General features: G+C 39.9%; 2 protein-coding genes across 2 annotated transcripts; one reads left to right on the top strand and one right to left on the bottom strand.

Moving 5' to 3' along the window:
* Positions 1-78: 78 nt before the first annotated feature.
* jam2b (junctional adhesion molecule 2b) lies at positions 79-9451 on the bottom strand. The gene is made up of 10 exons (XM_030758613.1): positions 9293-9451; positions 5562-5627; positions 5053-5163; positions 4752-4901; positions 2413-2594; positions 2168-2276; positions 1969-2076; positions 1364-1382; positions 1219-1267; positions 79-1070 (listed from the first exon to the last, which is right to left on the bottom strand). Exons 1-10 carry the CDS (start codon positions 9438-9440, stop codon positions 1032-1034), a joined length of 981 nt encoding a protein of 326 aa, XP_030614473.1. The 5' UTR covers positions 9441-9451; the 3' UTR covers positions 79-1031.
* Positions 9452-16954: 7503 nt separating this feature from the next.
* LOC115800711 (eosinophil granule major basic protein 1-like) lies at positions 16955-19491 on the top strand. Its single transcript, XM_030758210.1, has 7 exons — positions 16955-16991; positions 17382-17933; positions 18060-18167; positions 18464-18546; positions 18648-18788; positions 18939-19050; positions 19155-19491. The coding sequence occupies exons 1-7, from the start codon at positions 16955-16957 to the stop codon at positions 19220-19222; spliced, it is 1101 nt and encodes a 366-aa protein (XP_030614070.1). The 3' UTR covers positions 19223-19491.
* The last annotated feature ends 3946 nt before the right edge of the window (positions 19492-23437 follow it).

A 23437-nucleotide genomic window follows, 5' to 3' on the forward strand; every position in this document is an offset into this window, starting at 1 on the left:
TGATAGAAGATTGGAAAAATGCTGCCTTGTCTGATGAGTCTCGATTTCTTCATTTTTCTTTATTGAATAAAAGTCATCAAAAAAGTCGAGTATAAAATATTTACAAATTTTCCAAAACACCATTCAGTGTGTGCAGACACCTGTTCATCTGTCACTCAATTTTACATTATTTTGAATTTCAGCAAAATTAAACCAAAGAGAGAATACGAAAATACAGACCAGATAACATGAGGTCAACTTACAAAAAGGTTTAGAAAAAAAAAGTAAAACAAAACAAAGTGAAAGATACCAATATATAAAATAATATCTCTGTATGTAAATATTAAGTGAAAGCAGGAAGAAGATCCATAGTTTAGTGCAGGGCTCTTCAACTCCAGGCCTCGAGGTCCGGTGTCCTGCAGGTTTTAGATGTGTCCCTGATCCAACACACCTGAATCAAATGGCTGAATTACCTCCTCAGTATGCAGTCAAGTTCTCCAGAGTCCTGCTAATGACTTCTATATTTGACTCAGGTGTGTTGAAGCAGGGACACATCTAAAACCTGCAGGACAGGGGCTCTCAAGGCCTGGAGTTGAATACCCCTGGTTTAGTGTATACTGTAATACTGTGGGTAGTTAGTTCATGACCAGTAGGTGGGACTAAAGAGCCAAAACTTACTCTGAAGGGAAGGTGAAAAAAAAAAGGTTTTAAAAGTGTCTTGATACACTGAAGACAAAGAATATCGTAAAAACAGTTAAACAGCATTTGAAAAAGTGGTAAAGTCATACATTTTGACATAAACTCGAACTTCCTTTAAACTGTCAGTGCACAGTTTTATTTACAAAGAGCAAAATCGTTGCTAGATGCTTAACACCTTTTTTCTTTTGCTTGATGTTTCAAGATGTCTCAATCTTCACGTCCATCCCAGACGGCATCAAGCAGCCATCCAAAAGCGAGGCGACAGTCGAACAACCTTCCTGTGTGTTGAGCAGTGATTGCAGTAACTTTAGATTTTGGATGGTTTGATGTCAAAGAGGAAGAAGGCTTCGCCCTCAGATCATGAAGGACTGAGTTTGTTTGTAGTGCCTGAGCTGTAGAGAGCAGAGAGACATACAGTGACATGTTTCCTTTAATTAGCTTATGTTATCGGAAACTTATCAACAGCATTTTTGTGGCATTCCAAATTGATGCATGATGCAAAACAAGCTCGAAATGATAACAACGCCTTTGATCACTCACATTGCGGGTGGGAGGGGGAGGAGGAGGAGGAGGGTTGTAGGACTTGGCACTGAAACACAAAAGGGGGCCAGTTAAATCGGGGCTTAATACTTTGTAATAACACAAAGTTACAGGCAACATGCAGAGTGGAACGAAAAACACTCACCTTTTTGTTTTCTTGCTCTCTGTTCAAATAAAGAACAAAGGAGAAATTGTCAAGAAGTGATAATTTGGCAGTTGTGGAACTACAGTATATCTCATTACTGGCTGGTAGAAGTGGGAAATATAGTGTGCATTTACTCATGCAGTCATTGTTTTTTTCTTAGTTTCATTCAGTCTCTACCAAACTTCTTAGCTAGTCACCAGATGTGTCTTTCTGTTATTTGGTGCTGTCTGGTTGTGTTAAGAGGGGTTATCAGTGAAAACAACTGCTTGCGCGAAACTATGATAAGAAGAGCAGTAAAACAGTAAAAGTAAAAGTTGTAAAATCCAAACAATTGAAGCTTTTTAAAGGTGAGACTTTGAATGGAGGAGAGCTTCTTTTATAGGAGTATTTTTCAAGGTCGCGATCCCCAAGGCCTCATCCACCTGGGACTGTCTAAATAAGGGCTTTGCCCTAAGATAGTTGATAAAGTACAGAGTTTAGAAATGGCCAAATACCATGATTCACAATGATATTTTGTGATAACACTGCAAGTATTTCCAAGTTTTGTATACTGTCTGGTCCAAACTCTCATTCACACACATCCGTAGGAGCATTGCACTACTTACTTTTGCAGCAGCGTGTGCGTCTGCAGACACACACACAGATGCAGCAGAAAAGGATGAGCACTGCCAAACCTGCAGCACCTGCTATTAAAATGGTCATATTGAAAGGATCTGTAAGGAGCAGAAACAGACAGCGTTGTCAGCTTTTGGTCACTAGAGCATGATTCATAATCACAAATAAGTATTTTTAAAAAATACTTACAGTCAATAACTTTGAGTTGTTGAGCCACACAGCTCTTGGGCGCCCCCACACTGTTAGAAGACTCACAGCGGTACATCCCTGCATCTGTCTTGGACACACTTTTAAATTTCTGCTCCAGACAAACAGAGACAGGGAAGAGGAGAAGAGGAGAAAAAAGTGTTTTAGTGTTTTAGTGAATCTCTATTTAGTGAATCTCTATTTAAGTTTCTGTACATGTGTATTTGCAAATTTTAGGTAGTACTCACCAGCGTGCCCTTGTTTGTGTCAATGCTGTAAGGAGTATCTCCCGTGGCCGTTAGCGCTTTGTTGTCTTTGTACCAACGGTAGGTAGCAGGAGGCACACTGAGTTTGTCCTTACAGACAAGCTCCAGGCCTGATCCGACAAACACGGAGCTGGGAATGCTACAGGAAGGGACATGAGGTGGCACTGAAAGCGAGGAAAGACAGAAAAGGGTAAAAAAAAAAATTAATCTATAATTTTTCATTTTGTGAGATGGCATGAAAGTCTCCCCTGAAATGCTTAAAAATATAAAACTTATAAACTGTAATATTACTTATATTAAAGCACAAATTTTGGCAAATGTAGAAATCTAATTATTCATTTGATTATTATAAATTCTGTCGATTTGATGCACCTGAAAGGAGTGAAACTTTGTAAGAATGGCCAGCGGTGTCTGGATTAAAGCAGGAGGTGCATGCTGTGCAGACCAACCAGGTGTCTATCCTGCTGAACAGGCTTCTCACATGTCACTCCAAAGATATCAAATAAAGTGATTATTTTCCATTAGCATCACTAAACTTGTGTAACGTACATTTTCTTTCCCAGGGCAGACCATTACCAGCACCAGATGGGAGGCTGCCAATCAGGAAGTACACCAACAAAAAAAAAAAAAGCAATAAAAATATTCACATGTGCGATTATTCTTTTATCTTTACAATGTCTATGAAGTACCAGCATGTGAGTAATTCCCTTCATTACAATATAACAACATAAAGGAAACTGTGAGGGTTTTATTAGAACAGGAAGTGTGATCTTATGAAGTAGGAGTTGGCACAAACTGCATGCATGTAATTCTTATTTCAGTCATTTAATTTTATGTTAGTTCAGGTGTATGTAATTACCTTAAACTATATATATATAGCTGTGATAATAATGAAGTTTGGTTTTTCAATAAGCTGGTAAATTATCTTGAAAATTAGGAAGCTACACCAGCAAAAATCAAGAGATTATAAAGTTGATGCAATTGTTCACTTTAAAATCACTTTAAAATCAATTTAAAACAAATTGATACTGCAGTATCACCCAACCTGCTTTTGTTAACAGTCAAACTCACCACTACATGCTGTAAACTGCATAACACCCAAATTATCTTCAGAAATATAAATGAAGCTGGAATAATAAAAAGTTCAAAGGCCATACATGGATGTATTATTTTTACCTCCAGGATGAAGTTTATCCCAGCACACACTGGGTGAAAGGTGGGAGAGACCCCCCACATGCAAAGTAGAAGCCTGGATCTTTATGCTATGGCAGGAATGTGTAAACCACTGAACCATTATGCCCTGAATCTCAGAGAAACCATTTGTAACAACCACATCTCTGGAATGCACCAAAACACATGATTCATTTATAATTTCTGAAAGGCTGTTTTTTGTTTTTTTTTATTCATGTTACTTTTTCCATTTCAACTTGTTCCAAAATGAGGACATATCAAAGAAACCATCTTGAACAATTTTTGTATCAAGATGTCTCTGTTGTCGCTTTGAATGAAATGTCAAAATGGAAAATGGCTTTGAAATCACCTTGTACTCAATGATGTAGCGTAACATCCCCCATAATATAAAACCACACTTCACTGTTGGCTGATGGGTAGGTGGCAGAGTATGCCTGACATGAGTATGCAGCTATGCTGCACTATGAAAGCAGCAAGTAATGTGTAAAGACTCATTTTTGCTGTCCAACGCTACAAGTGTTGTCATATCTGCCGGCGCACACCTCGCTTCTCAGTTTTTGCAGTAACGTGAGCCAATGCAGCCAGCTTACAGACATGAGTTTACATGTATGATCATGTCAGTTTTTAACCACCAGTTTAATGATTATACAGAGGGAGATGTTGCAGTAATAATGGAGCTTTCAACTGAAGTTAATGCTAATAAGCTAGTGCTGGCCTGTATGCTCATGTAATACCACTTTGCAGCCTGAGATGGGCTAGTTAGAGTAGCATCCTGGTACTGGTGTGCAAAGGTTATAATTTTTTATCCACAGTAGAGAGAATCTAGAGAGAATCCTGCATGCTATTATGAAACAACAGCAACCCCATATAGAGTAAAATATTCCACATATTACACCTTTAACAACTGTCCTCCTCACCCTGATCTAACAAATCAGGTGGAGGAGGTTTGTGTGGAGCCTTTGCAGTTTCATGTCACATTGTAATAATTTTTTTTCTTTATTCCAATCACATATAAAATATTTGCTGTAAATCCGTCCTGGGTCCACCAACATATACAATATTGTTTCACACTTCACATTGGTGCCATTGAATAGCACACTAAATTAGTTATAGTTTTAATATATTCATACCAAGAACATTGAGTGTTACAGTAGTCTCTCCGAGGTTGACATGGTCCTCGCTGGCAGTCACCTCACAGCGATACTCGCCCGAGTCTTTCTGAGTGACAGAGTGTATCGTCAGCGTGGCTCCCTCTATCTTAGCCCGTCCAGCATAAGACCCTGAAGTTCAGAATAATGGAAACATGATGGAGAATGGAGAAAAAATAATCAAAGGCACGTATGAATGAACATCAAGAACTGCAGCAAAATATCATCTTTATCAAATCTGGGTAAGTTAAGGAATGCACCGCAGTAACGATCCGTCACTCACCAGTAAATTTGTGATTAAAGTAAACAAAAGTCACTCCCTTTCCTTTCTTCTTCCACTCGATGCGAGGGTTCTGATCTTTCTCTGTCTTGAACTCGCAGGACAACACAGCGTCTAAGGACAGAAAAAAGAAAGGCAATATTAATCTTTAATCTTTACATTACAGTTTTTAATGTAGCCAAACTATTTGTTTTTACCAACTGTGAACTTATGAAACTGATCAGCATTAAGTAATAATGACAGTGACACGTCTGCTGTCCTGCGGCTGTTAGTTTGTTTAAAGGAGAAAAGGACAGAAATTAGACAGTATGATATTAGATACATTTTTCATCCACATAATTCTAACCAGAGAATGTTGTTTTTCTATTATTAGAAATTAGCATAGGTCAAATATGAAACATATTTATTTTAAATGAAACCATAACATGTCAATGATAGTACCGTGGCCATTTCAAGATAACAGATAAATGATGTTCAAGAATGCGAAAAATTGCAGTGTTGCAAAGTCTCACCCGTGTGCTCGTGAACCTCCACTTTGGGTTTACTGCTGCTTACTGTCACTGATAGGCTGACAGGACCTGCAGAAGTGAGAAGATCAGAGTACTTTGATAGAGCAGTTTTACTCTCAGTCCACTAAATACAAACTTAAAATGTTTTCTGAAGAACATGACTGACATCTTCATAGTTTCAGCTCAAGAACCTGCCTGGTGCTCACATATCAGCAGCATAAGAAAGCAACATTCATTTACCCACAGGACGTCACGCTCACACCATCCTATGCAAAATTCAAAATCTTAAAACCAAGAAAACAGCATCTTTAAATTGTGGGGCCTGAATGTTCTCACGATGCAACATTTTCTTCACAACAAAAGTCTAAAAGTGAGACAAAGAGACACTGAGTGTCTCCATCCTGGTGGTGCCAGGAGCAGTGTTGTGCAGGAATGCAAGTGATGGATGACCCTCTGACAAGCTGCTTTAACAAGACCTGATAAGCTCCTTCAGTGATCTGTCCCTTCAGCACACACAATAAAACACACACATATACCCCAACATTAAGCAGACGCCTTCAGAAAGAGATAAGAAAATCATTTAAAGTGACATTTCACCTAAAAATAAATAAATAAAATACTTGAAACATGGCTGTAAAATTTGACTTTTATGTTGGTGGCAAAGTCTGGTAGCTCTGATCTTCACTCAAACTTCATTTTTGTTGTGTTTTTATAGATTCTTGTTGTTTTTGTCAAGTACTGATGGATACTTCTGTGGGGAGAAGAGCTTACTCAAGAGAAGAACTTTTTTCACTGAAATGGAGCTAATCTGGAAGATACCACGCTATTCCAGCTGAGATAAAGAGGTGTTTTCTTGGTTGCCGGTGCAAAGGCGAAGGCTTGGAAGTGCAGATATACCGTAAGCCCTTTTTCGCCAACAATCATCACAGGAAATATTAATTCTCTGCCCAACAAAACTGATGAGAGGGAGATATTGGGGAAGACTCAGAAATTATGCTGCGAGTTCGGTGTACTAAAACTGAATTACATAACAAGACTGTACTTGAGGACTGCAGACAGGGGATAAAGTGGGCTGGAAGGATCCTTCAGTTAACGAGCAGTTAAATCTGATAAGCAGATTAATGCAAATAACCGGCCAAAGAGTTAATTTTTCATGTGCTGCAGACTGACAGCATGGAGATACTTGCTCAGTAATAAGAAAATATTGACACTTTAAAATCCTTTTTTTTTAAATCCTGTGATTCATTCATGATGCAGACGTAAACAAGAAACACTCAGAGAGCAAAAGGCAGCTCACTCTCTGTGCACTATTTGCTTTTAATGGAATAGTATCATATTTTGTATAAATTTGTTTTGTTTTCTTTGCTCTTTTTAAACATACTTTAAGAAGTTTGTAGTGCAGTAAAAATCAAATATTTACTTTGATGACAAATGTTATGTAGAAGCAGGTAATGGATAATAGGTACTGACTTGTAAATAACTGGACACTAAAAACTTGATCTTATTATATATTATTATACTACAGATTATTTCTAACTAACTTGGCAGCTCACTCTTACTCTCTCTTTCTAGACAGAACACATTTTGGGGTCAACTTGAAAGAAAGGCAAATGTAAAAGTGAGGTCAGAGGTGAAAGGTGACATGATATTTAGATGCAAACTATAACGTGATATTTAGAATTCCCATACACCGACATCATTTCCTAAATGTTACCAATACAAACAAAGGCTGCAAGAAACATCATTTTAACTAGGTCTATATGGAATTATTATCACTTTGACCTTCAGATCAACCTATTGACCTTGAAGTAGAGGTCAGAGGTCAAATGTGACATATTTTAAATCTTTATACAGTACTTTCTCTATGTTGACAATACACACCACACAAGCCTTAAACACACGCGCACACATGCACTACCAAAAACATAGCAGAGGTAGTTAAGTGTTGGTCACTTTACTCAGTGCCTGGTTAGTGATACAGAAGAGGAGCATGAACTAACATGTTGATTTCAAATTCAACTTTTTAAACAGCTCAAAAAATATGTACATATGTTCAAATTTGTCCATTTAGCTAGCGGACACATCCTATTTCGGTGCAGTTTGACACACATCTTCTAGCTACAGCAAATGTTCAGTTATTGTAAATGTGTGACACTGAGAGATGGAGAAAGAGAGGAAAGGAGATAAAGATGAGATATAATTTTCAAAGGTAAGGACTGCTTAAAGTTAAATATGATTAACTAGAAATTTAAATCTTTCTCTTAATGTCCTTATTAACTTTAGAGTTTTTAAATCTGATGTTGGAGCTGTACATGTGAAAGGTCTTGTAAAACTAATTGAAGTATATTCATTTTGTATCATTCAAAGGTTGCATGAACATAAGTAATTCTTTTCACGTGCTCAGGGATCCCTCACCTGCCAAATCCCACTTTAACCCCTGACCCACAGATTCATATTTCTTGTGTGGCATACTCTGTGTGTGCATGTGTGTGTGTGTGGTGCACACAAAGCCATTCTTTATGACAGTAACCTTACCCTTCTCAGCTGGCACAGCATATACATGCGCAGACATCTGTATTACACACTTGTGAGGATCTCTGCTGATTGATCCCTAACACCCTGCACTCTTTTACTGTGACCTTGATCCAAACCAAGTTCTAACTTAATTATATAACCTAAATCCTTTCAACCCTAGCATGTATTTGAACATACGTGTAGTATATTGTAAAATATTTTACCAATAAAAACCTATTTTTCACGGTATATTAAAACACAATTCTTTGGCAGTCTGTTCAAACAGAAACAGATTGTAATCTTTTCATCTCTACAAGGACATTTGGTCCTCACATGATAATACAGGGAAGATGAAAACACACGAACGTCAAAGATGCAATTAGCCACCTAAAGCATGTTGTTTGGACAGCAGCCTCTGCCCTTTAAGATTCCCACAGCAGCATCAAATGCATGTTTTTCCCAAAGATATCAACTGCTTTTTCATCTCAGTCCAATTAACAATTCAAGGTCAGTCAGGGGATATCTTCAAAACTGAAACGGAGGGATCGCAATCTTTTCCACGGGGGGGGGGTCGGTCTCATCAGCCTGTGAATCTCTGGTTCAAAGCGTTAGAACGGGTTCAGTGTAAACATGGAGCCCAGCTACTCCCTACACAATCTCTACCCCCAGTGCACTCCTCAAACACATCACACCTCCTCCCCAGTGAAATGGTAGAGCTCACTGAGAGCTCACACTTAAACTACATGCAGTCGTTTATGAAGTTGTTAATTTGGCCTACTATTACATTTTATTTCAATGCCCTATTGCAGCTTATTAACATAAAATGTCAGTTGCATAATTATGCATCTTAAGACGATGTTGTGTCTCCTGCTTTCTACAGTAAAATCAAGTTGTTCCTTTTATTGCAATAAAAGGAAAGAAGGAGGGGCGGGATATTCGCAATAACTTATTAGTAACACTGTAAAGGATCTTACTTAAAAAATATATATTTATAATAAGATAAAAAAAAACATATACTTCAACTTTTGTCCCCATTTGAATGCATATTTGTAAAGTTCCTAACTGTCTGTAAATGTTATTTAAAAACTGAACCTAAAAGCTACAAGTGGCATTAAATATCCAGCTCTGTTGGAATATGTGAGCTGATCATGCACTCACTCTCTTTAACAAAACAGTAGAAATTTTTAAAGTTTTGAACAACAGAATTAAAAAAAGCTCACTGTGTAAAATGATGATGATGAGCAGAGGCAGTGCCAGCATCCTCATGGTTTCTCTCAAGGTTTGGGGGCTCTTTCCTCGGGTCTGTCCGTGAGACTGGATGAGAATACTTTTACTCCAAACTCTCTGCAGGTTCTTCAACAGCCACATGCGTGCTCACATATCCTGGACAACTTACTGAGCGTGCACAAGTTCAGGGTGACCACCCCCCCTCGGCAGACAAAACACTCAGAGGAAACATGAGCCTTTTTTTTTTCTGCCAGGAGGACCTGCCCTGCTTCAAGTAGTAGTATCTCATTCAAAATCAGAAAGGCACTTTGGGACCGGTTTCTTACAATCATTAATTTTGGTTTGGCATTACAACAAATTGATTTTTACTAAGTTTTTAGTTTTTTTTCTGCGCCACATAATTTCTTAGTAGTCTCTAGAGACAATAGACTGTATATAAAAGATGGATGTAGACACCGTGGTGTAACCCAGTTTTGGACTCCACATTCCGAATTTTCAACTTTAGTTTTACCTGCTGCTATCATAGTATTTTGGAGCCCGAAGTGAGTGACCACATTAGAATGAGAGTATGGAGTGCTAAGTTATCAGCTAATGCGAGTAAGCTGCATCTGTATGGGTGCATCGCACAAACACCTGCTTTTTAGTGATAATAGCAGTCTGACCAGAATTTCACTAACCAAAACTGAAGCTTGAAACATTTGGATGGCCAGTACTACATAGCAAGCTAAAGTATATGTCAAATAATTTCATTAATCCTCTGAGGTCTAAGTTATTATCAGTGATAACCCCCAACCCTAACCCAAACCCTGACCTTACCCTATTCAATCAGAATGTTTTTTTTTTTTTTTCCTTGATCAGGCAACAAAGAAAATAATCATTGTAACTGACACAAATCAAAAGAATATTATATTTACAGTGGTGTGAAAAAGTGTTTGCCCCCTGCCTCATTTCCTGTTTTTTTGCATGTTTGTCACACTTAAGTGTTTCAGAACATCAAACCAATTTAAACAATAGTCAAGGACAACACAAGTAAACACAAAATGCAAGTTGTAAATGAAGGTGTTTATTAGTAAAGGTGAAAAAAAATCCAAACCATCATGGCCCTGTGTGAAAAAGTGATTGCCCCCTAAACCTAATAACTGGTTGGGCCACCCTTAGCAGCAACAACTGCAACCAAGCGTTTGCGATAACTTGCAATGAGGCTTTTACAGCGATCTGGAGGAATTTTGGCCCACTCATCTTTGCAGAATTGTCCTAATTCAGTTACATTAGAGGGTTTTCGAGCATGAACGGCCTTTTTAAGGTCATAGCACAACATCTCAATAGGATTCAGGTCAGGACTTTGGCTAGACCACTCCAAAGTCTTCATTTTGTTTTTCTTCAGCCATTCAGTGGTGGACTTGCTGGTGTGTTTAGGATCATTGTCCTGCTGCAGAACCCAAGTACGTTTAAGCTTGAGTACACGAACAGATGGTCTGACATTCTCCCTCAGGATCTCTTGGTAGACAGCAGAATTCATAGTTCCATTTATCACAGCAAGTCTTCCAGGTCCTGGCGCAGCAAAACAGCCCCAGACCATGACACTACCACCACCATATTTTACTGTTGGTATAATGTTCTTTTTCTGAAATGCAGTGTTCCTTTTACGCTAGATGTAATGGAACACACACCTTCCAAAGAGTTCCACTTTTGTCTCATCGGTCCACAGAATGTTGTCCCAAAAGTCTTGGGGATCATCAAGATGCGTTTTGGAAAAATTGAGACGAGCTTTAACGTTCTTTTTGCTCAGCAGTGGTTTTCTTCTTGGAACTCTGCCATGCAGGCCATTTTTGCTCAGTCTTTTTCTGATGGTGGAGGCATGAACGCTGACCTTAACTAAGGTAAGTGAGGCTTGCAGTTCTTTGGACGTTGTTGTGGGGTCTTTTGTGACCTCTTGGATGAGTCGTTGCTGCATCCTTGGGGTAATTTTGGGCGGCCGGCCACTCCTGGGAAGGTTCACCACTGTTCCATGTCTTCGCCATTTGTGGATAATGGCTCTCACTGTGGTTCACTGGATTCCCAAAGCTTTGGAAATGGCTTTATAACCCTTTCCAGACTGATAGATCTCAATTACTTTCTTTCTCAATTGCTCCTGAATTTCTTTGGATCTCGGCATGATGTGTAGCTTTCAAGGATCTTCTGGTGGACCTTACTGTGTCAGGCAGCTCCTATTTAAGTGACGTCTTGATTGGGAACAGGTGTGGCAATAATCAGGCCTAGGTGTGGCTAGGGAAATTGAACTCAGGTGTGAAAAACCACAGTTATAGTATGTTTTAACAAGGGGGGCAATCACTTTTTCACACAGGGCCATGATGGTTTGGATTTTTTTTCACCTTTACTAATAAACACCTTCATTTACAACTTGCATTTTGTGTTTACTTGTGTTGTCCTTGACTGTTGTTTAAATTGGTTTGATGTTCCGAAACACTTAAGTGTGACAAACATGCAAAAAAACAGGAAATGAGGCAGGGGGAAAACACTTTTTCACACCACTGTAAATATATTTAAAAGTCAGTTTTGCCTTGCTCCAGCCTGTAGGATTAGGGTAAGCACCAAGGATGACTTATGTCTGAATTAGATTTCTGCATCAGGTCTTTGTGGTGCCTACATAGGTAGGTACTCTTTGAACCCTATGCCGCAACTTACGACATAACCTGATGTGCACCTCATGAGAAATATAACTGCACGTCGGGTCGGCGCATCACTGCGTAGGGTTCAGAGGGGATTTCCAGTTATGTACATAGACCCTGCAAAGACCCGGCACAGAACTCTAAATCAGGCCTTAGACCTCACAGCATTAAAAGCACAATTGCAGGTGAAAGATCCAGTTTAATGACTCCAGCTAGAAGAGGTGAAACCTGCGACAGCTGCTTGTATCTGTACATGTGTCAATCAAAGCAGCCACAAGCATAACTCTGGTATCAAGATGAATAAGTTACAGAAAAAAATTCACCCAGCATAAAGTGTTTATGAAGGGGAGGGTATCCATAGATATCAAAACCACTGTAAATATGCTTTTTAATGCTGTTTTAAATGCTTGTTAACACAGGAGACTTTGGAGATTGACTCACTGTTGGAGCCTCAAGTGGACCACAGAGGAACTGATGCGTCTGACATGTTTCTGACACGTTCATGTAGGCTTCATGTGTTTATCTTTGTATGTACATGTACATCATTACTATAACGTCATTGTCACCCCCCAAGATAATTAGACCAGCCACAGCCAGGCCCTTGACAAAAGATATGATCATTGATTTTAGATAATATACTCATACTCAAGAGGTCAGGTCCATTAAAAGTCAGATGGTGGAACGTGTTCAGTGTATAAATATCTTGGAACAATTCAAAGTCAAACTTTGAAGCAAACTGTGAAACTGTGTGCAAACAAGGGCTTGAGTGTCTGTCATGTCTGAGGAAATGTTCTCATTTAGACACTGATAAAACCATGACGATTTTATTTTATCATGCTTTTATTGAATCTGTTGTATCCTTTTCCTTAGCGTCACGGTTTAGATATTTATCTGTAAATAACAGAAACTAACAGGATGATTGGTGAGCTGAACCACAGCTGAACCCAGCATCCCTGTAGGCTAACAGACAGTTGCAGCGCTTCGCCGGTTTGATTAGACTTCATGTCTTGCATCCTTTGCACAGTGAGATTCAGTTTCTTCCTTCTCGATGAAGGTTTCTGGTCTCAAACTGCAGAACAACATGGTTTAAAAACAGTTTTGTTCCAGCTGCCATCTCTCAGAGGAACAAATCATAGCTTTGCTATCCTTCATAATGCCGTGTGAATTTTCTATTATCATTATTTATTTTTCTTCAGTATTGTGTATTATGCTTATCTGTTGTCTGTGTTTGTGTTGAAAATGTGTGTGAGAGCGGATGACTCACTACTGCAGGCCAAATCTACCTGCAGGTAAAATAAAGTGACCTGAACCTGAACCTGAATGTGGACAGAAGTGCCTCTGCAAATGAATGATGCTTGCCATTTCAAAAGACACAACAATTTACAATTTGTTTCTGTTGCCTGACTGACACTGACTGGCTAAAAATCATTTATTGTAGATTTAAGCCAAGCAGCAGCATCTGGAGGGACCAGATCCCCATAGACCTCCATTAACATCTATATGTGCATACAGTCTATGAATGCACTATGCCAACTAAGTTTGCTGCAGTTAGCTGTATTATAATTTAGCGATCTACCATCTTGTCCAAACCTGGTTGGATGATTCTACTGTAAAGGCCTCTGTGCATGAAAGCCATCACCTCAGGAGCAAATAAATATATTTTATGCCTTTATGTTTCCACTTATTTTTCCAGTTATTTGAAAGTATTTTATAGGAACATGTAGTCTCCTGCCTGAATATAAAGGATGGAAATGACAGAGGTTAGAGTTTTCCATACGTCTGCTGGGATGAGTCTGAGTTGGAGAGATGTGACAGCTGCTGCTGAGCTACTGTGTCTTTCGCTATTAGGTTTCTTACCACCAGCGCCCACACAACAGCACATTGTCACTCATTCTGGTTAATATGCACACATGCTTACATTTGTGGCCATATGCACACACACAAAGACACACACAGGGGACATACATCTAGACACGTGTGCATAAGTACACACAAAGAGAAACAGTGAAATACTAACTCTCTAAATCTCAGCTGCAACACCTGTTCACAATCAACAGTCCCAGCTGCTCTGCTCGGAGCAGGACACACTGATGTCATGTAACACACACGAGACACTTTAACGCAAACACACACACATGCATAACAACACATCTCAGCACCCACTGCTCACTCTGCACAAACATACATAAAGAAAGTCACCCAGAGAGTGAATCTCAGAGGAATCAAATATACAGGACGGGCAACTTTAAATGCACAGTAACCTTTTATAACGGCCTGCTGAGCAGCTATGCGCCTCACACTTTACTACAACAAAATAGTACCATGCTGAAGAGGACTGGACCTGAACTAAACCAGATTTGTTCTTTGTTTTTAGTTTGTGTCAGTTTAATTTAATTCTTTTATATAGAGAGATCCAATTCACAACAACGGGTGTCTCAACAGGCTTTGTATTGCTAAAGATAAAGACCGTAACATGCAGTAGCGGCATTTAAACACAACAACAGTGGAAAGAGGTGCATGGAGAATAGTAAATATTTAGTGCATCATGGGAAGTCTCCCAGTAGTCTAAGTCTATTACGACATAACTTAGAGATGTTTCAGGGTTGCCTGATCCAGCATAGGTATAAGTTTTATTAAAGAGGAAAGTTTGAAGTCTAATCTTAAAAGTTGAGAGGATGTCTGTCTCCTAAACCCAAACTGGGAGCTGCTTCTATAGATTCCTACAAAGCTGATGGCTCTGCCTCCCACTGTCAGAGATCTCAGTTCTGTTTTGTTGATATCACCCAAAACAACAACCTGGATCCACACTAGACAACAAAAGATCAGGAGTGTCACTGTGGCCATACCTGCTCTCATCCCAGAGTTTCTGAAGTATGAAATAAAGGCATGTGTCATTCTGTCTGTAAACACGATAACTCAAAAAGTTTTGAATTAATTCTGATAAGATTTTGTTAGGGTGTAGACTGGAATATGTTAACCATGCATCCACCAAGGTGTTCAAGGTCAACTGAATGATTATTGTTTGAAAATTGACAAAAAGCCTCATAACTTAGAAACTATGATTCTTGCAAGTGTGGTGTGTATTGTCAAAATATAGAAAGTATCATATAAAGATTTAAATATCATGTCACATTTGACCTCTGACCTCTCTTACAAGGTCAATAGATTGACAGCATACAAGCATATAGGGAATGATACACTGATCAAGCATAACATTATGACCACTGACAGATTATATGAATAACACAGATTATTTCTTCATCATGGCACCTGTTAGTGGGTGGGATACATTAGGAAGCAAGTGAACATATTGTCCCCAAAGTTGATGGTAGATGCAGGAAAAATGGGCAAGCATGAGGATTTGAGCGAGTTTGACAAGAGCCAAACTGTGACAGTTAAACAACAACAAAGCATCTTCAAAGCTGCAGCTCTTGTGGGGTGCTCCTGGTCTGCAGTGGTCAGTATCTATCAAAAGTGGTCCAATGAAGGAACAGTGGTGAATCAGGGTTGTGAGTGGCCAAGGTTCATTGATGCACATGGGGAGCAAAGGCTGGCCCGTGTGATCCGATCCTACAGACAAGCTACTGTAGCTAAGATTGCTAAAAAAAAAAGTTAATGCCAGTTCTGATAGAACGAAATCATAAAATTCAGTGCATCGCAGTTTATTCAGATTGTTATGTGTGGGGCTGCATTACCGTGGACGTGAGCATCAGAAATAGGCAACAGAGCAATGGAAGAAGGTGGCCTGTTTACTTTGACATGTACCAACTACCTAAGCACTGTTGCAGAGCATGTTTCATTGAAACGGTTTTCCCTGATGGCTGTGACGTCTTTCAGCAGGATAATGTACCCTGCCACAAAGCAAAAAGGGTTCAAGAATGTTTGAGAAGTACAGGAACAGGTTTGAGGTGTTGACTTGGCCTCCAAATTCCCCAGATCTCAATCCAATTGAGCATCTGTGGGATGTGCTGGACAAACAAGTCCAATCCATGGAGGCTCCACCTCACAGTTTACAGGACTTAAAGGATCTGTTGCTAACATCTTGGTGCCAGATACACTGCACACCTTTAGAGGTCTAGAGGAGTCCATGCCTCAATGGTTCAGGGCTGTTATGGCAACCAAAGGGGGACCAACACAATATTAGGCAGGTGGTCATACTGTTATGCTTGATCGGTGTATAAGGGGACAATATTAAATATCACTTTACTTTGGACCGCTGACCTCCTCAAGGTCAAATAGGGTCAAACTTTCATTAAAAAAAATTAACTTTGAAACTGCTTAAAATTCTACTGCCTTTGTATGTATTGTATAAGTACACTGTATTTATGTGTAAGTACATTTAAGTGCTGCATAATTTCCAGGACTAAGACTGTAAGTTCCTGGACTTACGGCCTTAGTCACAGGCCGTATTGTAAAGTGTTATCATTTTATAGAGCATATCTTCAGTTTTTCTGTATGTGTTGTTAAGTACACTCGTTGTTCTTCTTCCAAATATAATAAAAGTTCAACTGAAGAATAAACAAGCGCTTTCTGTATTTTCAGTATTTTGCACGTGTCTAACATCGAAAACAAGTGCACGTGAAAACAGTGATTAGTTTTGATATCTCTCACTGCCATCTATTACTCTGATTTGGTTGGAGGTCATGCTTCCTAATTGCGTTCAAACGTTTCCCTTGTTTCCTTCTTTAGAAGGCCACGAACAATGTGAACTTTATACTTTGTCAGAAGGTAACAAAAAGAAAAAACAAACAAGTGCTTTAGGCAAGATAAAGTAGGGGGGCCGCCCAACTTTATGATTTTATGAGAAAATGAAATGAAATGGGCAGGACTAACACTGGTTATAAAGATGTGGAGAGCACAAACTGACAGTTAAAACAGAGATTCGATACACATGAACAGGCTCTAAAATTTGTTGATAGGAAACAAATTTGACAATAAGTCAGTGTACAGTCCCAGAAACAGTTGTACAGATTTTGACAGATGAAGATGAAGATGCTGATACTGCTCTCACTGAGCCTTGCAGGTAAGACGGTGACTGATCTGTACAGACTTTTCCTCCTAAATATTTGAAATCACTTCAGATTTGGAGTAATTTGTCTGATGTAAGAATTCAAATGAAAATGTATCCTTCACTCCATACGAGCCATGTTCTGAATGTCATGTTGATCTAGTAATGATTATGTTTGCTGTTTTTATTGGGTTGGAACATACATAACTTTATCTGGCGCTTCAAAACTAAAACTGGCTCGAGGGCTCAGCGTCTCAGACTATTAGCATCTCTTGTTGTAACAGCATCAATCAAACAGAAAGAGATCCAAATCACCACCAAAAAAAAGACACCACATTTCCATAATATGAAGCTGAATGTCTGTCTGATTTCATCAGTAATTACTCGAATATTTTCTCTTTGCAGTGACACTGGCATTGCCAGCATTGCCCCCTGGTGAGGAACAAAGTCCAGTTTTAACTAAAGAAAATCAGCGCCCTCTGCTGGGAGACGTGCTTCCCGTGCAGGGTCATGTAGAGGTGGAGAATCCTGCACCACAGGTCATACCACCCCCCAAAGAGGAACAGGAAAAAGTGGTGGAACTAGAGGCTAAAGTAAAAACAGATGGGAAGCAGGAGGTGAAAGCAGAGCCAGAGGTGGAGGTGGAGCAAGCAGGTGTGGTAGAACAAGATGTTAAAGTGAAGCCAGAAGTTCAGGTGGAGGACAAGTTTGAAGAACAGCAAGAAGTTAAAGCAGAACCAGAGGTCCCTGGGGAGGCTGAGGCTAAAATGGTGAATACCAAAGCTGGTGTGAATCCAGAAGGTGAGGGTGATCAAGAGCTCAAAGATGACCCAGAGTTCCAGGTGGTGTCAGAGGTAAGAGTTGAGCTGGATCAACAAATGGAGCCAGAACCTGAAGAGAAGCATATGTTAGATGAAGAAAACTTTCAGGAGCATGTGCGCCTTGTAGCTGACCCTGGTCTGGAAGAAGAAGAAGAAAATGATGATGATGATGATGATGATGACATGGACGAGAACAATGAAATGGAGGATGAACCAATCATAGAGCCTCTGGATGATAACAACCCGCTTGAACCTCTGCCAGAAGAGGAGGAGAGCTTCATGAGGAAGAGGGACAATGTTGTAGATGAAGAGCCGCTAATGCAGCTCTATGAAGAGCCAGAAACTGAAGGCCAGGCTGTGCTTGATGAAGGTGATCCGACTGGTCGGGTGTCAGACAGAGGAAATCAAGCTAAAAGACTTAGTTTCAATTTATGCGTAAAACTGTGTCTATCAAAACGAGACAAGCAAGGTAAAGTTCACACATGCACACAAACACCCACACAACACACCTACAAACACACCATCATACACCATCAAGAGCATTTGCACTGGAATCATATGGGTTCATATGGGTGGAGTCATTACAGTGACTGAAATGGATGAAATGCATATGATATGAATATGCAATAAGTTTTTAAATGTTGTAATTTCACATTTTCACCACAGAGCAGCGCTCTTGTCCTGGCGTAGTACTAGAAGGGAAGTGCTATGAGTTCTTCAATGAGCCAATGAGGGCTGCAGATGCTGAGGTGCTTATGTATCCTGCATTATTCCACTTAAGCACCAATAACTCGATGTGTAGTAAGAAAACACTGACATTAATGTGCCTCTTTCATGGTTTTCTTTGTAGTTTTTTTGCCAGGAAAAGTTCCCCGGTGGCCATCTGGCCTCCATCACAAGCCAGTACATCCACAGTGAACTGATGAAACTGATACTGAAGAAAAATGGAACGCATACACGCACCTGGGTTGGAGGACTGCGATTTCTGGAGGTGTGTATTTTCCGCTGGAGACTTGTGGGGCCATAAACGTGTACTTAAACTTGTATAAATCACACCATGAAGCCTCATTTGTATCCCTGAGTGTAAAATAAATGACTGCTCAACACGATTAACTCTCACTGATCTCTTGTTACATGTCAGACTGGTCGCTTCATCTGGGTGGACGGTTCCAGATGGGAGTATGCTGACTGGCTGTCAGGGGAGCCCAATAACACAGCAAATAAGGAAAACTGTCTGGAAGTTCTGGCTTATGGTATGCCTCTGTTTACTGTTTAATCTTGCAAGATGTTCATTTTGGTTAACCTTTTCTTGTACTGACACACACACAAACACATATTGTGTCTCTTTGTCTTTCAGCAAATGGAAAGTTTAATGACTTCACATGCTGGGAACCCCAAGCTTTCATCTGCTCCTATAACTATTAGTTAATGTACAAGGAGTGTTTTTTTTTCCTTGTTAGGTTTTATGTTGGCTGCTGAGTTTGTACTTTTTTCCCCTTTACTTGCAGTTTATCATAAATTTGAAAGTAAATGATTAGAAGCCATGAAATTACTAACAGGCCCCTCGGTCAGCATCTGACGGTTAGTCACAGGAACCTACATTTACCTGCATTAACCTGAGTTAGGAAAACTTTGATTATTTCACAACTGAGATCACATTTTCTTTTTTTTTTTCTTTTCTTTTTGTAAATAGTTCCTGGGGTAGAATGAATGAAAAAAATATCAACAATATTGTTTTTCAAAATAAGTTCTCATTGTGTAAATAAAGAGAATGCAATATTTTATTCTTGAGTTTCTGATTATCATCACTACACTAAGTATAATTACACTTCCATGTGCATGACTGAAATGCTATTTTTAAACCATTAGCAACATAGTGACAATACATTATTGACACTGATGGATCTTTGAAGTGTGAATGTGCTGTTTTAAAATGTCTATATGTTGTTATTAAATGTGTTATTAGCTAGTGAAGTGTCCAGTGAGTCTAAATAATAAATTTCACTTTTAGTTAATGCTCCAATGCACATTTCACATGCATATATAAAAAGTTTACATAGAAAATGTAATACAGGCATCTCCAGTGTGCCATAATGACCATAAAACTGAACCAGTATGTTTCAAAGTTGTCTCAACAGAGATGGAGCATTCAGACCATATAAACACACAATTTAATGCAGGACTGTCACGTAGCATTAGGTGTAACTAGATTTAACTGCCAGTTGAGCACACAGCATATTCCCCATCAGTTAAAGCAGGGATCCTCAAATCCAGGCCTCGAGGGCTGGTGTCCTGCAGGTTTTAGATGTGTCCCTGATCCAACACACCTGATTCAAATGGCTGAATTACCTCCTCAGTATGCAGTCAAGTTCTCCAGAGTCCTGCTAATGACTTCTATATTTGACTCAGGTGTGATGAAGCAGAGACACACCTAAAAGTTGCAGGACACCGGCCCTCGAGGCCTGGATTTGAGGATCCCTGAGGTAAGCAACAACATTACAAAGTGAGTGATGAGGTTTAGATGAACCTCCAGCACATCCCCGGCCCCATATACGGCAACCTCAGCAACCACGCATTCTGGCCTATTTTGCAGGATCAGAAAGTAGCCGCTCCTCCTGAGAGAGCAATTTGTTCCGTTGCCCAAAATCTTTCATGGGGATTGAAGCTGTTCATACTCAGATTCCAAATATCATGTTCACTATCTGCATCATTTCTGTCTGTTTACATGTTCGGTGATGTCACTGAAACATCCAGACGCAGCAAATACCATTCTTAACTATACCCTTTAAAATTGCAGGAGCTTAGCACCCATTAAGTGATGTATTCACACAATCACGCTGCACACGGGGCTACTGTAAGCCTGTTGCGGCTCACGTGCTCCTGTGTGTGACCGTGACTCATTTTCCACTGGCCTGTACAGTCTTTTCCTGACCTTTGCACACAGAGGTGAGGATTACCAACCCTAAGGTGATGACTGGCAGCTCTTTATCCTTCTGTTCTATGCACTGACTGGTCCACCTAATAAATATGGTACATCCACCACCTTCATATTCATTCACTATTATCAATATTCAAATGATCTAGCTCAGCCTTGCGTGAACTATTGTTTGACAAGTGAGCCTTGGTAATTCTCTTTTGTTTCCCACCAGGAAAAATGGCTTTCCCTGGAATTAAGAGATCACAGTTGAATGTGCATCTTCAGTCTATTAATAGAGAGCTATCGCCTAAAGATTTACTGTACAATGTTTTTCTTTATTGCAAAGTCCTTTTTTTAGACCGAGTATATTATCAGATATGGTTCATCATCATTATGAGGCAGCTATACACATTGAATTTCACCAGTAGTGATTAATAAATTATATCAAGAGGGTTGGGTTCCCACTGTCGAGTTCATGTTGCTCTGCTGTGATGGAAAGCTCCAAATACTTTGACTGATTACCAGTGTTGCTGTTTAGATGACAGTGACTCAGTGTTGGTTGTTACCATCTGTCAGTTCAAGTCATTTTCTAGCCTCATGCGGCACAACCAGCTGCTTCCTGGCTGCTCTGAGTGTGCGCTCATACAAGGCTGTGAATCCTCCCACCAAAAGCCCTACAGCCCAGCTTACAGGTACTTGGTACAGTGAATACCCCTGTATCTGTGGTCAGCCTGGACTCCACCGCTATGACAAAAACAGGATCCGAGTAGTGTTTACTGCACAGCCTTTTATAGTCATGATACATACCAGCAGTAATCTGTGTACTAAATTCATCTGTGGTCATGTCAGTGCCGTGTAAACAAATTACATAATTAACCCTCCTGCTTAAAATGCTCAGATTTCTAAAATTTCAGATAATATTAGTAGGTTTTAGCAATATAAATGAATATATATCAACTACAATAAAGCTATGTTTTACAAGACTCAAAAATGTAGAGCTGCTGTACTCAGCTAATGAGGCCTGTTGGTTGTGTTTCCAGCTTGTGAGTCTCAGCTCTGATGGAACCTGCATAAAGGTGGTTTCACATTCTGATGATTAAACGTGTGCCATTTGAAGACGGATTTTGTCAACACAATCAATTTGTGTCACAACTGTGCAGTCACAAAACTTCACAGGTGTGTAGTGGAGATCAAAAGATGATTAGTGATTGTTTACCCACTGACTGACTGATGGAGAAAATGAGCGACAGCTGAACAGAAGGAAGAAGAAACCGGGCTTCTCAGCTGCAAAGTTGCTGAACAGTGACTGAACTGCAACTGAGAGCAGGAACGTGGGATTGATGAAAACCAGAAACTGTACAGTGCTGGCAGGGAAGGGATTGTTGAAAAGACAAAGAAAATGAACATTTAAATTGTATGCAAGTAAAAGAACCGGTTACATGACACACTATATGGACAAAACGTTTGGGGCCACCTGCACATTATGCCTATGCGAGCTTTTTCTTTCTGTGAGAACTTTTGCCCACTCATCCAGAAGAGCATTTATGAGGTCATATACTGGTGCTGGATGGAAGGATCTGGCTCTCAATCTCTGTTCTAGTTTATTCCAAAGGTGTTTGATGGGACTGAGGTCAGAGCTCTGAGTGGGCTAATCAAGTTCTTTCATACCAGGCTCCTTCAACCATGACTTTTTAGACCTTGCCTTATGCACTGGGGCACAGTCATGCTGGAACAGAAAAGGCCCTCTCCAAACTGTTCCTACAAAGTTGGAAAAAGAGAACTCTCCAAAATGTGTCGATAAGCTGCAACATCAACATCATCCCTGCCAGTAATAAAATATCCCAGCAATCACTGTTTTCAGTAATAAAAATCTAACTTTATGCTCTTTCTTTTGATCTTAATATACACTATATTGCTAAAGTATTCACTCACTCATCCAAATTATTGAATTCAGGTGTTCCAATCACTTCCATGGCCACGGGTGTATCAACCCAAACACCTAGGCATGCAGACTGCTTCTACAAACATTTGTGAAAGAATGGGTCGCTCTCAGGAGCTCCGTGAATTCCAGCGTGGTACCGTGATAAGATGCCACCTGTGCAACAAGTCCAGTCGGGAAATTTCCTCACTACTAAATATTCCACAGTCAGTTGTTAGTGGTATTATAACAAAGTGGAAGTGATTGGGAATGACAGCAACTCAGCTACGAAGTAGCCAGTGGATCCTGAGGCACATAGTGTCGCCAACTTTCTACAGTCAATCACTACAGACTTCCAAACTTCATGTGGCCTTCAGATTGGCTCAAGAACAGTGCGCAGAGAGCTTCATGGATTGGGCAGCTGCATCCAAGCCTTACATCACTGAGCACAATGCAAAGTGTCAGATGCAGTGGTGTCAAGCACGCAGCCATTGGACTCTAGAGCAGGGGAGAGGTGCTCTCTGGAGTGAAGAAACACATTTCTCAGTCTGGGTTTGGCAATTGCCAGGAGAACAGAACTTGTCTGACTGCATTGTGCCATTGTGTCACTAAAGTTTGGGGGATTATGGTGTGGGGTTGTCTTTCAGGAGTTGGGCTCGGCCCCTTGGTTCCAGTGAAATGAACTTTTAATGCTTCAGCATACCAAGACATTTTGGACAATTTCATGCTCCCAACTTCGTGGGAACAGTTTAGGGATGGCCCCTTCCTGTTCCAACATGACTGCACACCAGTGCACAAAGCAGGT

Source organism: Archocentrus centrarchus, chromosome 21 (genome assembly GCF_007364275.1).
Source record: "Archocentrus centrarchus isolate MPI-CPG fArcCen1 chromosome 21, fArcCen1, whole genome shotgun sequence".
NCBI classification, from domain to species: Eukaryota; Metazoa; Chordata; class Actinopteri; order Cichliformes; family Cichlidae; genus Archocentrus; species Archocentrus centrarchus.